At 38.2% G+C, this 16,388-nt stretch overlaps 1 protein-coding gene across 1 annotated transcript; it reads left to right on the plus strand.

Moving 5' to 3' along the window:
* Positions 1-1,023: 1,023 nt before the first annotated feature.
* On the plus strand, positions 1,024-15,882 carry C9orf72 (C9orf72-SMCR8 complex subunit). Its single transcript, XM_083883961.1, has 11 exons — positions 1,024-1,065; positions 2,577-3,062; positions 6,011-6,070; positions 7,006-7,101; positions 7,780-7,844; positions 8,640-8,712; positions 11,590-11,706; positions 12,426-12,661; positions 13,156-13,213; positions 13,701-13,810; positions 13,893-15,882. The coding sequence occupies exons 2-11, from the start codon at positions 2,619-2,621 to the stop codon at positions 14,077-14,079; spliced, it is 1,446 nt and encodes a 481-aa protein (XP_083740087.1). The 5' UTR covers positions 1,024-1,065; positions 2,577-2,618; the 3' UTR covers positions 14,080-15,882.
* Positions 15,883-16,388: the final 506 nt, after the last annotated feature.

Raw genomic sequence — 16,388 nt, forward strand, 5'->3', positions numbered from 1 at the left:
CCTTCCCTGTCTCCCCGCCCGTACTTAAGCTGTTGCACCAGGGTGATCTGTGCTCTGTGAGCCGGGCTGCCTAGAGGTGAAGTTGCTCCATGTGGAGTGGCAATAAACTACAGTGGTTGACTCCTCACAGAGTCCTCTCTTTATTCCTCACCGTGTTCACGCTGGTGCGGGACAAAGAAGCCACAGGATCGGGAAGGTGTGCCTGCAGACTGGAATGTGCCTCACTTGTCGTTGGTGCCAGGGCTGGCCAAGGCAGGTGGAGTTGGACTCCAACGCCATGACACGTGGGGATTTCAATCACAGAATCATAGAATGTTAAGGGATTGGCAGGGACCTTAGAGATCATCCCATTCCAATCCCCCACCATGGGCAGGGACACCTCTCACTGTGTTGCTCAAGGCCTTAATGCAGTCCGGCTTTAAACGTGGCCAGCGATGGGGCGTCCAGTTTCTCTGGGCAACTCCTTCCTGTGTCTCGTCACCCTCACAGCAAAGCATTTCTTCCCAATATCTAATCCAAATTTCCCCTCTGTCACTCTGTACCCATTCCTCCTTGTCTTCCTAATGACGAGTTTCTCTTGGCTCTCCCATAGGCCCCCGGACAGGACTGCTAATTAAGTAAGAGGACTATAGGTACTCCCCGCGCACCTGCAACACCAAACCAACCTCACTCACCATCCCCATTCGGCATGCACTACGTTTGGATGCCAACTCCGTTCCATCATTACCAACTTACACTTTTAGGCCTAAAAGCCCTTCCATAAATTGTGCCGGATGCTCCCGACACAATACAGTTTCGTCTTTTGGCTTCCTCCACAAACTACATTGAGTTGTGCCTGTTTCTTCCACTGTGAGCCGCCAGACGCCACTCACTACCCTTGCCAGGAATACACTGGGCCGGCTCGGCGCTGGGCGGTGACTCCGGCCCGTCTCCTCCGCCCGGCACGGCTCCCCCAGGGCGGTGACCCCGGCCCGGCTCCTCCCCCGGGCGGTGCGGCGCCTGCGGAGCCCGCGGCGCGCGGCAGGGGCGGGGCGGCGCAGGCGCGGGGCGGCGGCCGGAGCCGAGGTGAGGCGGGCGTGGGGTCGGGGAGGCCGCTGTGTGTTCGGGTCGGGGGCGGTGTTAGCGGCCCCTTTGCTTTGGGGGAAAGGAGCGGGGCGCTCCCGCAGCTGCCTCCCCGAGAGGTTCAGACCAGACCCGGACGGTTCCGCACGGGCCTGATCCGGGCCGGGAGAGCGGAGGTGACGCAGCCCCCGAGGTGGCAGCGGCCTCGCCTCTAGAGGGGCGAGGTGGTGCAAGCGAGCCTCTGGTCAGCCCGTGGGTGCAGTGGGTCAGTGGAGTGGCTGCGTCGTGTCTTCCCTGAAAATCGTGAAGTCACGGTGTCAGATGGCCAGGTCAGATGATTTTGGCTTCCCGGTTGCCGCTCGGGCGGGGCACCGGCTGCCTCTTGAGAAGGAGCCGGAGCGAAAGAGGTTTTACGCTTCTGCTGTGAGGTAATAAACAAAAAAGGAAAAAGAAGTTCAGATACAGAGCTCTGGAAAGTTAGAGCTGCGGTAGTGACGTGTGTGTTCCCTCTTCTGTGGTCCCGGGTGGGATTTCCTGCTGCTGTCGTGTGGAGTGCTGCAGGCAGAAAGGAGAGGAAGGTTGCCAACTCCTCATGAGATGTTTTCCTCAATATGAATGGGTTCTGGCTGTTACAGTTTTCTGTCCTCGGTTCAATTTATTTGCAAACCCTTTTTATTTCTTATATTTCTTATCTTTCTGTGATTCTAGCATAACTTTTAGGGGAGATGGATCTTCCTGTTACCTTCTGCAGCCTCATCAGAATGGGGAATCTGTAGAGTTGGTGGAAACTACTAGGGAAAATGTTCAGGAATTGTGTCCACACAAGATAAGAAGTTATCCATCAATACATTCTATAAAGTGCTGTTATGATACTTGTCTGGTATCATAACACCCATCCTGCGTGTGATGTAAAGGATATATTTGTTGTGTCAGTTTTCATACACAAGCTGTATGTTGTGCAGGTTTGTCATACTTCTGTAATGAGCAAAGAGCATTTGAGGTCTGACTAATGATTGTAAAGCATTCCACTTCATAATATGAAACATACATATATATATATATATATATATATATATATATATGTACACTAACTTCCTTCCTAAAGGAAGTCTACAATAAAATCTCAGGCGAAGAAGTCAAGCTGCCTCTTGAAAGTGTCATTTGGAAAGAATTGTGGAAAGGCTTTGGTTGGAAGGGTGGAAGAGACCTTAAAGATGATGTAGTTCTAACGCCCCCTGCTCTGGGCAGGCATGCCATCCCACTAAAGCAAGTTAGTGCTCCATCCAGCCAGCCTTGAGCATTTCCAGGGGATTAGGTATCCACTTCTCTGGGCAGTTTGTTCCCTGTGCATCACCACTGTTGCAGTAAAGAATTTTTTTCCTAACATGTAATCTAAATATTTCCTGTCTTTGTTTAAAACAAGTCCTGTCACTACCTGCCCATGTAAAAAGAAGATGAGGTAATTATGAGGGCTGCTCTAACTTTTTTCCCTACAAAAACCTTTTTTCTTTTAGGTAATGTAAGCATTTCAGTTAGACAAGAGGGAGGAAACAGGCATGTCAGCTCTTTGTCCACCACCGTCTCCTGCAGTTGCTAAGACAGAGATCTCTTTGAATGGCGAGTCACCATTATTAGCTGCCACTTTTGCTTACTGGGACAATATTCTTGGCCCCCGAGTGCGGCATATCTGGGCTCCAAAGACAGAACAGGTACTTCTCAGTGATGGTGAAATCATTTTTCTTGCTAACCACACACTGAATGGAGAAATACTTCGGAATGCAGAAAGTGGTGCAATAGATGTGAAGTTCTTCGTTTTGGCTGAAAAAAGAGTAATCATTGTGTCATTAATCTTTGATGGAAACTGGAACGGAGACAGAAGCACATATGGACTGTCAATTATACTTCCACAAAGTGAACTTGGTTTCTACCTGCCCCTTCACAGAGTGTGCGTGGATAGGTTAACACATATTATAAGGAAAGGAAGGATATGGATGCATAAGGTAAGTTTATTGTTCATTACTTAAAACAATTGTAAGATTGTCTTGTGCAGAAGTAAAAATTGAGATGCTGTGACACCTGTTACGTGCACTCCAGAGGCACAAACTCAGAAAAGGCTCATCTCTGTACAGTTTTGAAGGTTAAAGGTTGTCAAATTATTATGTCAGCAAATTCAAGGCTGGGATTTTTAGCCACGGGATTATCCTGGTGATATTATATAGCCTCTACAAGACTGTGTAGTTGAAGGAGGTCTCCTGTACAGTTTTTCATCACTTGGAATTTCATATAAATTGTTGCTTTTAATTGTATTAATTTGTGTATTTAAAGTAGGTATAATTGTAAATTTACTGTGTTTGAAGTCATTGTTTTCCTTGTTGAGGTCCAGAAAAGGAAATTGATGCAATTAATCTTCTCATTGCTGTTACAGGTTTATTTTTTTAAAAGAGGGTGTTAATGGACAGTTTGTCGGGACTTAAAACTGTGTAGAACAAAAGGGAGATCTACAAAAGTACATCTGCTTTAGTCCAAATATTTCTACTCCTGGAACTCAAAAAGGAAAGCAGGGTAAAATTGTTTCTTAAGCATTGGAACTCTGACCTTTGCGTAAATCATGGATATTTCCGTATTAAGTGAAATGTTTTACATATTTTTCTTGAAACTAAGTAACAGTCTAATGGTAAAAATAATTTTTTTTGTCATCTTGGATCCAAGCTTTCTTAAAACAGTAGAGTGCACATTAGCTGTAAAGTATATGGTGATGCATATATATCTGTTATCTTCTCTATTCTGTTATATTCTCTATTCTTCTGTCATCAACATGCTTTAAACTTACTCTTTGAGTGCTCTTATCTGAACTAATTACAGAAGTAAGAAGCCAATATTATTTTTGTGCTGGTTTTGCCTCTTTGCTATATTGCCTGATGACGGCTGGTAATGCTTTCTGAAACACTGGCTTTTCATACTTTCTGAGGTTTACTTTTTAGAGGAAAGAGAGTACATAAAGTTCTTTCTCAATATAGTAGAAACATAAATATTTAATTCCTTATCCAGTTTTTAAAACCCTTCTAGACGTTAGTGGTTTTCATGTAAGTGAATGTGTCTCTTGTTCCTGATTACATTGCTTCTTTCATTTAGTGTCCTCTGTACTGACTTCTAATGTGAGTGCTCAAGTAAGAATTATCCATGATTTTTAGCTATTATACAGTTTTTAGATATTGCTCCATACCAGTATGTTTCCATAGTAGAAGTAACCTTCAAGCAGCATCGAAAATCACAAAAAGTTTTTTTCTTTGAGCAGGTAGGTCAGTTGAATTAGCTGAGACAGTGATAGATTCTGAATTCTGAAACACATATTTATTATCTTTTTTTTGGTTTTTGAAGGAGAGCGTGGATCCCTGCATGGTATCTGCAGGTCTTTCTCTTATTTAGAAAAGAGAAAACTGCTTGGAAAATGTAGATTAAAATTTAGGCATGAGTTGTAGAATAGTGATAACAATGATAAATTAAAACTGCTTCATTCTGTAGTTTGCATTTTGAGGCAGTTTAGCAGCTGTGGTTACATGCAGCAAATTGAAAAAATTATCAAATCCTGTCTGAAAGATGTATCTGTTCTGGACATTCGAATAGTTGTGAATATTAGCTCTCATTAGTTCTGCGAAGTGTAGTGCCAGACAAGATTTCCATAGACTTGAGGTAAGAAGCCTTCTGAACTCAAAAATGAGGAGAAACATGGAACAGTGTTCAGACAGGCAAAGAAAGACAAGCAACTCTGAGCAAGTCATCAATATGGGATTAGAAACCCCTTTCACCTACTCCAATTTATGCGCTGTATGTTTGTCTAATAATTTTGAACAGTTATATTTCTGAAAAAAAATAATACTTTTACACCATTTGTTTAGCCTTATCTTCAAGAAGATTGAAGGGTCTTTTAAAATGATTGTCAAGGATGTCTTCCTTCTCTGACTGAAGGGTGGAGGTGCTCTGAAGGAATCTGCCTTGTTCCAGTGTTGTTTTTCACTGATGCTTCTTTTAAATGGTTAGAAAAGTTTTATTCCTGTTTAAGGGCAAACTACTCTAGCTTATTACCTACTCATCTGCTCAAAAAAACCTCTTGCAAACTCTTTTCACACTTGAAGTTGATTAGCTCCAAGTAGGTCAGTCACAGGAAACTAATGAGTAACCAATAAAATGCAATAATCTGTCAACATCTAGCAAAAATTATCATTTGTTCTCCCAGCATCTGCTATTTTTTGTTTTTGTGACTGGTGTTGATGCTCTAGTGATGAACGCTAAATTGTCTTTGTGAATAATATCTTTATTCCATTGTAAGTTCATTTTAAATGCAGTTCGCTATTCAGCTGCTGATGAGTTTGTTTTCAGAGCTTCATTCAGCCTCTTGTACATTGTGTTTTGTGTACTTTGAGGTTTCATGTCTCCTGTACTTGGTTATAAAACAATGTTTTGAGGACTCGTAAGTGCCTCAAGAAGTGGGGGAAAAAAAGTCTTTCGTTTCCTACCCTCCCCAGTCAAATTGTTTTTCTCATTCTGAAGATTTTATTTTTTTCTCGTTGCATCTGAAATCCTCAATCTACACTCTATCCATTTGAAAATAAAAATCCGTACATAAAGTGGACTTCTTCACCATAATCTGATAATGTGGCATTTGCTTGATCTGTAATAAAGAAAATGTTTTGACATTGTCATCAAACCCTTCCTTTCCTGCCCAAACGTGGGAGATCTGCAGTGGAGTGCAGAGTAGGGAGTGTTGATCTTTGTTGCATGACATCACTTTCTCCTCAAGTCAACTCTAAAAGAAAAACGACTTGAACATCAACATTTCAATCCAAAAAGCGTGACTCCACAGGGAAGAAACTGTACTGCGTGACTGTTGTGTGCATACATACATGAACAAATGCCAGAGCATTTATATTTAACTGGTTCTCTTGCTCAGGAGAGGCAAGAACATTTCCAGAAGATTGTCTTGGAAGGCACAGAAAGAGTGGAGGATCAGGTAAGGGCTATCTGGTGGATACATAATGGCATACCATTGTAAAACCATTTGAATGCATCAGATGATTGTTCAAGTTGGTGTTGCTTATTTTTGGGATCCAGGAGGATGCACTGGTCTGGCTAATTAATGTGACATGCACAGTAGGCAGAGTTCCTGAAGATAGGATGATGGAAGCTGTGATCAAATTAAAGAAAAATGTATTTCTTCATTTTAGGGATAAAGTAGAAATTTGTGAAGAATATTACCTTTCAGAAAATGAAACTTGTTAACTTGAACTTGAAGCTCTGTATAGGTAGCAGCTTCCATAGAGTGAAGCCACCCTCCTGTCAAGGTGGTTTTTCCATTAGGTTAGGTCACCTTTTAGAATTACAGAGACATATGGAGTCTGTCATGTTGAAACGTGCTTGGAAACTTAATGGATGAGACTATGAAAAGAATTTGGTTTCTGAAACTTTAAATGTGAGATTGTGGCTTCATTTTCTTGTGATAAATAAGTCAGAAAAGGATTTTTGCATGTTAATAAGTAATATGCCTGGTTTTGGTGTCCAGTCATTGTTAAAACATCAGATTTGAATGTAAAATGCTTAACAGTGATTGCACATAACACAGTATGATCAAATTATCTCATATCTGTCTTGGGTTGCAAACAACATCAAATTCTTGTTGTCTAGGCCAATCAAAACTAATGCTGAAAATTAGCCTAAGACCCAGAAATACATTTTAGGTATGATGTTAAGAAGCCAAATAGATGTTTCCAGTTCATAATTATTGATGAACAAAGCCTAAGAAGTCTGTGCATCAATTTTTGTTCATACTACCCTTCCAAGCAATAGGAAGTTAGGATGGTTTGAATGTAATACTGCAAGTTCATGTTAGTAATAACTTCTAATGCTACCCAATGTGCTTTTACTTCAAGCATCTTATTTATTGTGCAGGGTCAAAGCATCATTCCAATGCTGACAGGAGAAGTCATTCCTGTAATGGAGCTCCTTTCATCTATGAAATCACACAGTGTTCCAGAAGAAATAGATGTAAGTTCTTGTTTTATTTGTATTCTGAATTTTTTAAAAGTGACTTTCTCCCTCTGGATAAAACATAGCTTTTGAACTTTACTTTGGTACTCGCTTTGCCAGAGAAAATGCCCATTTTCCTAAATTTTTACATGCTTCTGTTGCTTCACATCAAGTTCTCCTAAGTGGTGTAAGGAATGAAATAGTATTGATTTCAAAAAATATCATAATTGTATTTTTTACGGTCATCACTTAGCAAAATTGACTGTATAAGGTGATTGTATGAGTGGAAAGGCAGTTTGATGCAAACCAAAATGAATGGGCAGATTAAAGGATTTGATGTTGATACCTGTTTCAGAGCATTAATAGTGTTCTCATGGAAGAAGTATAATTGATACAACGTGGATTAATTTAAAGTATTCTGGACATTTTTTACAGAAAAAAAAAAAACCCCACACAAAAAAACACAACCACTAAGAGGACCCTGACTTGTGACTGGTGAAGACTTGATAATCAAGTTACTTTCTCATTTTCAAAATGCTTTATCTGAAGTCAGGTGTTTTTAAAATTATACTTTTTGGGGAAGTCTTACAACTTAAATAGTTTCCAAACAGTTCCCATCTATCAAAGTGAAAATCAACTAATTAGAAGGTGATTGGATTCTTGTCTAACTTTTGCTTTTATTTACTTGCATTTCAGATAAGTGACACAGTGCTAAATGATGATGACATTGGGGATAGTTGCCATGAAGGCTTTCTCCTCAAGTACGAAATTTAGTTTTGATTTGTGCTGTAGTAAAATGATTTTAACTTGTATGCCTCTAAATGTATCTGTCTGCATGTGCATGTGAACATGGATTGGAATAGATTTCTTTATAGGAGGGGGAAAAATTACATGTATTTGGCTTTTTGAGATTTTTGTCAATAAAATGTTATAAAAGTTTCTACTATTTTAGAACAATAGTTCTAGGCTAATAGCTGCATCTCTGTTGTCACAGAATCATTTGTTTGACAATAGAATTTCTATCAAATACATATTTTTCTTTGATACCTGCATTTAATTTTATACTACTCTAAATCAAAGTCTTGCATTTTTTGAAATGGCAAAAAGCCAGGGTCGTGCATAAACTCTAACTAAGAGTCATTAATTAAGTACATAGCATGCTTATTGTTGAGTTATGTATTTCTCTTTTTCCCCTGTTTTTGATTTTTAAGTGGAAATAGTTGAACTTGAGAGCAACTTGGTATCTTCCTATGGGATAGTGTATTTAATAGGTTTTAATTGATGTTCTGTCATCTTTCATTGTATCTCCTGCATGACTGCATTCTTATATGTAGTGCTTGGTACATCTATTTATACACCATCAGATGTGCTTCCTGAAAAAACTGTTGAACTTCTGGATTTCAACAGTAACCTACACTGCTGTGTAAAGTCCTATGGTTATGGGCATGTAGGCTGTATTTATACTTGAAGCACTTTATTCTTCTTGTGAAGATGATGATTGTTTCATGTGAAAAATCTGATTGAATGTATTAACCTATGTCTGTTTTTATTTGCAGTGCCATTAGTTCACACCTGCAGACCTGTGGTTGTTCTGTAGTTGTAGGAAGCAGTGCAGAAAAAGTTAATAAGGTAACAGTTTCTAATAAACTGAACTTCAGTGCTGATTATTAGGAGCATTACTTGGAACAGAGTTAGTCTGTAAACATGCTTGAGGCTGAAGAAAGAAGGAATACTGTTGTCTGGCCATCTTCAGCTGACTGGTCTAGCAGAAGGTAATTCTGCCAGAAAAATGCCTTTCAGTTATATTCTGACAACTATAAGAAAATCAGTGTCTTTAACTGATACAGGACATAAATAAGTAGTAAATGAGTCTGAACTTTTAAAATTAGTTTTTTAAATAAAATACACAAATTAAAGAGACGGTACTGGTTTGCCCATTTCAGCTGTGTCATAGAATCACAGAATGATCAAAGCTGGAAGAGACCTTTAAGGTCATCCAGTCCAACCATCCAGCTGGCGCTGCCGCTCTAACTCCTAAACCATTCAACCACATCGCCCAGCCACAGATCCAGACGCCTCTTAAACCTCTCCGGGTATGGGGACTTCACCATCTCCCTGGGCAGCCTATTCCAGTGCCTGACAGCTAACAGCAAATTTTTTTTTATAATAATTAATCTGAATCTCTCCTGTCTCAGTTTAAGATCATTTCTTCTTGTCCTCTCACTGCAGGCACAGCAGGAGAGATGAGTCCTCACCTTACTATACCCTCCTTTCAGGGAGTTGTGGAGAGTGATGAGGTCACCTGAGCCTTCTCAAGTCTTAAATAGCCATTTCTCTTAAGACATGTTTTCTAATCCTTTCATGAGCTTTATTGCCCTTCTCTGGACACATTCCAGCACTTCAGTGTCCTTTTTGGAGCAAGAGGACCAGAAGTAAAGACCAGATTTGAGCTGTGGCCTCACAAGAACCAAGTACAGGGGGGCAATCACTGCCCTGGTCCTGCTGGCCACAGAATTGCTGATACATGACAGGGTGCCATTGGCCTTCTTGGCTATCTAGGCACACTGCTGGCTCATTTAAAGCTGGCTGTCAACCAGCACCTCCAGGTCCCTTTTTCCTGAACAGCTCTCAAGCCACTTGCCCCCAGCCTGTCGTGCTGGGTGGGAATTTTGTAACTCAAGGGTGGAACCCAGCACTTGGCCTTTTTGCAGCTTGTGCAGTTTGTCCTTGGCCCATTGATCAAGTCTGTCCAGGTCTCCCTGCAGGGCCTTCCTATCCTTGAGCAGAACACTCCTGGCTAGCTTGGTGTCATCTGCAAACAGACTGAGGGTACACTCAATCCCCCATCCAGATCATCAGTAAACAGGACCAAGCCCAGAACTGAGCCCTTGGGATCACTGGTAGTGGTGGGTATACAGACAATACTCATGTTATTGGATATTGTCTGTATGCTCTTAAACAATAACGTTCTCCATAATTTCTCCTGGACTGGGCAGTAAACATACTTCTGTGTCATGGGCTGCTTGTGTTTTGTGGAACCTTTGTCTATTTCTTCAATGTGAAAGAAAAAAAATGATGAACAGTGAGCCTGCTGAATATATTATATATTGCTTATGAACTATACATACTATATATTATGTATTTTATAGTATAGAGGGCTTCTTGCCTTAATGAAATATAAAAGTTTTTTATAAAAAATTTAAAGGTACTTTTAGTAAACTTATGTTATGAAATAAACAATTTGTTATGCTTCACAAAAACTGGGGCAGAGGGAATGCATTGTTTCATGCGTGTTAGCAGCAGTGATAAAGGACTTCTGATCAACAGTAAATGCAGATGTCCACAAGCAGCAAGTAAACCAGAGAAAAGAAAATTCTCATATCTTAGCTGAAATCACAGCTAACCATAGTTAATATGTATTGTTTCAGGGATTTAAGATTTATACGCAATTAAGGTTTTGAAAATGTTATATGCTTAAGAGAAATGTTATATATGTACACATGTATGCTATATATAATACAAGAGGAAATGTTAGAAGGTTAAGTAGTTATAAAAAACTTACAGATCATTAAATAGTTAATAAAAAGAATTTAATGTCTGAGTGGTTATGAATATGTAAAATAATACATAGATAAACTAAAGAGTATAGGAAAAAGAACTTGAGCCTCAAGATACATCCAGGGTAAATTTTAGAAATTAATTCTACACATGTTCTTATCAGCAGCATGTTCCTTGAGTCACAGTACAACTCTTTTGAAGTAACTGCTTTCTTAATAACATATTTCAGCTTGCCTCAAAGTAAAAAAAACACTTATGGCATGGTGTGACAAAAAGCATCAGTCAGAAATTGTTTTAAATACTGCAGAAATGCATTGTGCAAGGACAGAGCCTTTTCAAATATCTTACAGACACAGATAGGACACCACAGCTTAAAACTGAAAGATAGGCAGAATGGAATATATGTTGTATTTGCAGTGATTACTGGTAGCTATTTCAACCCAGAAGTTTGAAGAGGCGTGAAGTACCTGCGTTCATTATAGTAGAGAGTTTAAGGAAATTACTGAGGAAATAAGCATGGATGCTTACTTACAAAATTGACTATGCCTGATTTGAGACAATAACTGCTATTTCAATATGAAATTAATAAAACAAGAGGCCTAAAAGGCTAGGAAAGTAATCACAGTAACTCATGTATATTAAAAGAAAGATGTAGAAGACCTAAGTGATTTGTTCTATGTAATTGAGTGAAAAACAAACTTGATTGCAAAAACATGTTGGATTTATTCATCATTTGACAAGAAATTGGAGTAGGATGGCTTACAGCACCAGTAATTAAAAAATAAATAAAAGTAAGCATGTCACTATTCTATGGCGTTTTATAAAGTTTTGGCTTTTCCAATAAGTGTGGTGAACTATTTTGTTCATAATTTGAAATGCCTAATACAGTCTAGTCAGACATACTTCATTTCATTTTCATGTTTTTCAAAACTGTTGTTTTTAATGCAGATTGTGAGAACATTGTGCTTGTTTCTCACACCGTCTGAGCGGAAGTGTTCCAGACTCTGTAGAAGTGAGTCCTCTTTCAAATATGAGTCGGGACTTTTTGTTCAAGGCTTACTCAAAGTAAGTGTGCTTAGAAAAGTTCTGTTCTTCAGTAGTTTAAGAATATTCTTCAGTGTATGTTTTTGTATTTGATATGCACACACATACACACATTCACATTCAAAAAAAAGTGTAATCTTCCCTTGATATAATTTTTTCTGGCACTGTAACTTTTCTTGTAATTATCTTCATGTTAAAATTCCAAGCCAGTCTTTTCTGTTACGCATCTGTTTCTTGAGGATTGTTGAGGATTGTTCCTGTACTTTGAGGTACAATAATAATACACTTTTGTCTGCTTGGAGCTAAATTTCCAGAAGGCAATAAAGTTTTTGTGTTTTAACCAAACCAAGAAAGAACAGTCGCATCAGGCCTGGAGTTTCCAAGTATTTCAAACAGTCTGTAGCAATGAGTGAAGATTAATAGAAAAATAATGCTTCTTGTTGTAGTAACCAGTCTGAACTTACCAGGTGACTATAATACTCTAATGCTAATAGGCTCACAAACCAGTAATTACAGTGACCTGTAATACACAGGTCACCTCAGTACCTGTTTTCACCTTTTTGTTGAGGAAATCATCCAGTATTAAGGACTTATTACTGCAATACAACCACCAGCTATCCCAAACAAATTACATAGAAACAAATGGGTTATAAAATGTAGGCATGATGTTTAAGTATTGTTTTGTCCTAGTACAGCTTTGCATTTTTAACTAAAATAGAGGAATTTTTTCACTAAAACAGGATGCAACAGGAAGCTTTGTGTTGCCCTTCCGTCAAGTAATGTATGCCCCATACCCTACTACACATATAGATGTGGATGTCAATACAGTGAAGCAGATGCCCCCTTGTCATGAACACATCTATAACCAACGACGATACATGAGATCTGAACTGACAGCATTTTGGAGAGCTAATTCAGATGAAGAAATGTCTCAAGATCATGTTATCCATACTGATGAGAGTTTCACACCTGATTTGTACGTATCCTTCTCACATCTCACAGAGTTACTTGATTTGGGATAAGAACGTAGACTACAGAGCCTACTTGCTAACAAAGTATATGGAGCTTCTTAAAAGCAAAAAAAGTCTTCAGTTCTGTTAATTACGCTTGTTTTGGCAGATTTACCTGGTGCTTCTGTAGTTTGGCTACATCAAATATTATTGAAATTAATTTTCAGTGATAATTCTGACCATGTCATGTTAATTTTATTGCCTGTTTTAATTAGGGATATAATAGAGCTAAATGTGTGTGACAGAGTCCAGTGGCTTTTCTGGATTTAGTTAATTTCTTCTGAGTGCTTTAAAATTCTGTGTTATCTTTAAAAATACCAGAATTTTAATTCACTACAAGTTTAAATTCATTTTTAATTTCAACCAGACTATCAACTGTAATGCTACTGCTGTGCTCACCTCCTGTAAGGTTAATATCCCTTATTGGCATTAACTCACACATTTGTTTTCTTTTCTATAGAAATGTCTTTCAAGATATCGTGCACAGAGATACATTAGTAAAAGCCTTCCTGGATCAGGTAATTGTTGCTTTTTTTGGAAAAAAGAAGAAACACAGGTTAATACTTTGACTCCTTGTAACAGATAATTTAACACAAATACATAATTTAATGGTTTGGTAGCTTTTCTCCATATACTGCTGTTATTCTTCTGTACATAAGAGAAAGAAAAATATTGATATAAAACTGAAGTTCCTGCTTAAATGTGAAAAACAATGGCCATTTTCTATTGCTTTGCAACAGTGTCTACAATTAAAGTATTGAAAAAACAGTGTGATTGGGAATAATTTTAGATAATTATCCAAACGGAATTGTAATACAGCTTTTATTGTATCTGAGCAGATAAAAAACATAGAAAGCATGCTGACTGTGTACAAATCTGCTGTATTTGCCTGCTTTGCTATAATTAAGGATATGTTATGTGTGTATGCAATGCTTCTTTATTTTCTAGATTCTTGAAATGATTCTTGAATTTCCATGTCTACCTAATATTCTTAATTTTTAACAGATCTTTCACCTGAAGCCTGGCTTGTCTCTAAGGAGTACTTTCCTTGCACAGTTTCTGCTAGTCCTTCACAGAAAAGCCTTAACTTTAATAAAGTACATAGAGGATGACACGTAAGTGAACTGATAATGGAAAGCAGCTTTAGAGAATCTTATTTTGTTCATTTTTAAAGCAGATATTTTTATTTCCTTGCAGGCAAAAAGGCAAAAAACCTTTCAAGTCTCTTCGTAGCTTAAAGATAGATCTTGACTTGACAGCAGAGGGCGATCTTAACATAATAATGGCTTTGGCTGAGAAGATTAAACCGGGTCTGCACTCCTTTATCTTTGGGAGGCCTTTCTACACTAGTGTACAAGAACGTGACATGCTAATGACATTTTAAAGTCTTCCCTGCATCTGATATTGCAGTCCTGCAGAGCACGAAACTGTCAGTGTGACCCCCCACCAGTGATAAAAGCATTGACAACTGAGTGTGAAGCATCAGGAGCACAGTGACATTGAGATGTGTCTCAAGCAGTAGGGGCCTTGTTAGAGGGAATTTCAGCTTAGCTAGATAAGCATGATTGTAATTAATTGGTCTCTTCTGTGTATTTTTTTAATTGATCTCTTCTGTGTATTAATTATGGCCAGAGGTTCCTTGGCCATATTGTCTTAGTGGATAAATGTGGATATGTGGTGAATGATAAAAGGGAAGCATTTTAATTTTTATTTCTCAGAGACTTCCAGGTGTGTGTCAAATTTTCCCTGTTCTGCTGTGTCAGAATTTTCAGTGTTTCCACAGAAAACAGTACATATGTCCTCTCTAACCATGGAGGTTGCAGAAAAGGCACCTTCCAAGAGTTTCAGGTTTTTTTAAACTGTTGTTCTTATGTATGTGGTGCAAATCTTAAATATGACTTTTACTCATCTGCCTCTTTTAACACTACTGTCTCCTTTCTTCAGAGCATTTAAACATATTTGGAATTTTTAATATACTACAAAGTGCTTATTCTGAGTGCAGTGATAATTCTGACCATGTCATGTTAATTTTATTGCCTGTTTTAATTAGGGATATAATAGACCTAAGGGATATAATTAGGGATATAATAGAGTTGATTATTTGCAGTTTAAATAGCAGTGCATTGCACATGGGAATTAGGTCATTACTCAAGCAGCTTTGTACATGTAAGTGCCAATGAGGATACTCTTTCCATATATTTCTGCGCTGTCCTGCAGTGGAGTGGTCAGTGATCAGGTAACTGAGGTCTTTGAAAACACAAAGCAGAAGACTCATGTCATTCCACAGCAGTTGTCAGTCTTTCTGTGCGTAAACTGTAACTGCTACTGGTAGTTGCACTGTCAGTTTCAATGAAGCTCATAGAATCATGTAGAATGGAAAAAACATTCAAGATCATAGAGTCCAACCATTAACCCAGAACTGCATGTTAGAAGTTAGATTTACAACTTTTCCTGAAACGTCTAATACTCAGATTTTAAAAGAAATACTGTCCTTTATTTAGATGCTCAAAATTCCCTTTCATTTCCTGAAAGACAAAGATTCTCAGTCAAATATTTAGAGCCTCTAAAAGATGTGAAATTGATCCCCATTTGCAGACCATTTTTGTGAGTTTGCATCATCAGTGTTACCTGGTTGCAAAAGAACTGAGATTTTGTGCAGTAATCTTCTTGCTGTACATGAATGTATTTCTCTTGCAGTAAGCTTGGTGATTCATCAAAGGAACTTGTCAGAATTACATAACTTACTTGTGCTGAGATTTTGTTTGTCATTGTAGCACTACTGTTCCCTTCTGTGTTTTTAGTCGTGACATTAGAGCCTGAATGTGCTTAGGTTGTTACTCTCATCTCTCATCTCTAAATAATGAAAGAAGAAATGTAATAAACACTGCCAAAACTTCTAATGTAGAAGAGTTGTCAAAATATAAGAGTTTTAAATCTGCTGCTGAAATTAATCCTTTCAGATTGATAAGCATTGGAAACTCAGCACTGACACTACTAACAGTGAAGCTTTTGTTTACTCAAGTTTCTGTTACTTTTTGAAGTTACTAAAAACTGGAAATTCAATTGCTACTTTTGTTGCACAGCTGTCACAAGTGCAGAATGTATAATGAATGACATTGTTAAATGCATCTGCATGTTGTGTTGTAAATCTAGCTCAGGAAAAAAAGTAATAAAATTAATGCACAATTTTTGGACTTTAATTATTGCTGATTTTTTTTCAAAGTATTTCTGCTCTATCTAAAAGCACCCTTATCTTTTATGGTTTGAGTTAAAGAAGAAACTTTCCTTTCTACTTGATAAATTAAGTTATGCTTGGATGTTGCTGTCACTGATGAAAGTCACATGTTATTTAGTTCCTTCATTTCTGTTAAGGACTTACTCATTTCAAGCTGAGACCAGTGGGACTTGCTATGCCTCTGATGTACTCAATTACGAATTTTAAAAGCTTAAATCCCGTAGGCGAGAGCTTAGAAATGTTTTATCTAATAGTCAGTGAGTACCTTTCTTCAGGATTTTATTTCCTTATATTTAAAAGAAAATAGAAATTTATTTCTTCCAGCTGGATTTGGAAAGGAAGTAGTGTTTTCGTGTGTTTTTAGTAGCACATTGTTCCTGGTCTTTGTACACCTAAAAATGTGGAATAGAAAGATAGCCACTGGAATGTCTTACTTGTTAGGACCACAGAGGATATTT

Source organism: Zosterops lateralis, assembly GCF_965231275.1.
Source record: "Zosterops lateralis genome assembly, chromosome: Z".
Lineage (NCBI taxonomy): Eukaryota > Metazoa > Chordata > Aves > Passeriformes > Zosteropidae > Zosterops > Zosterops lateralis.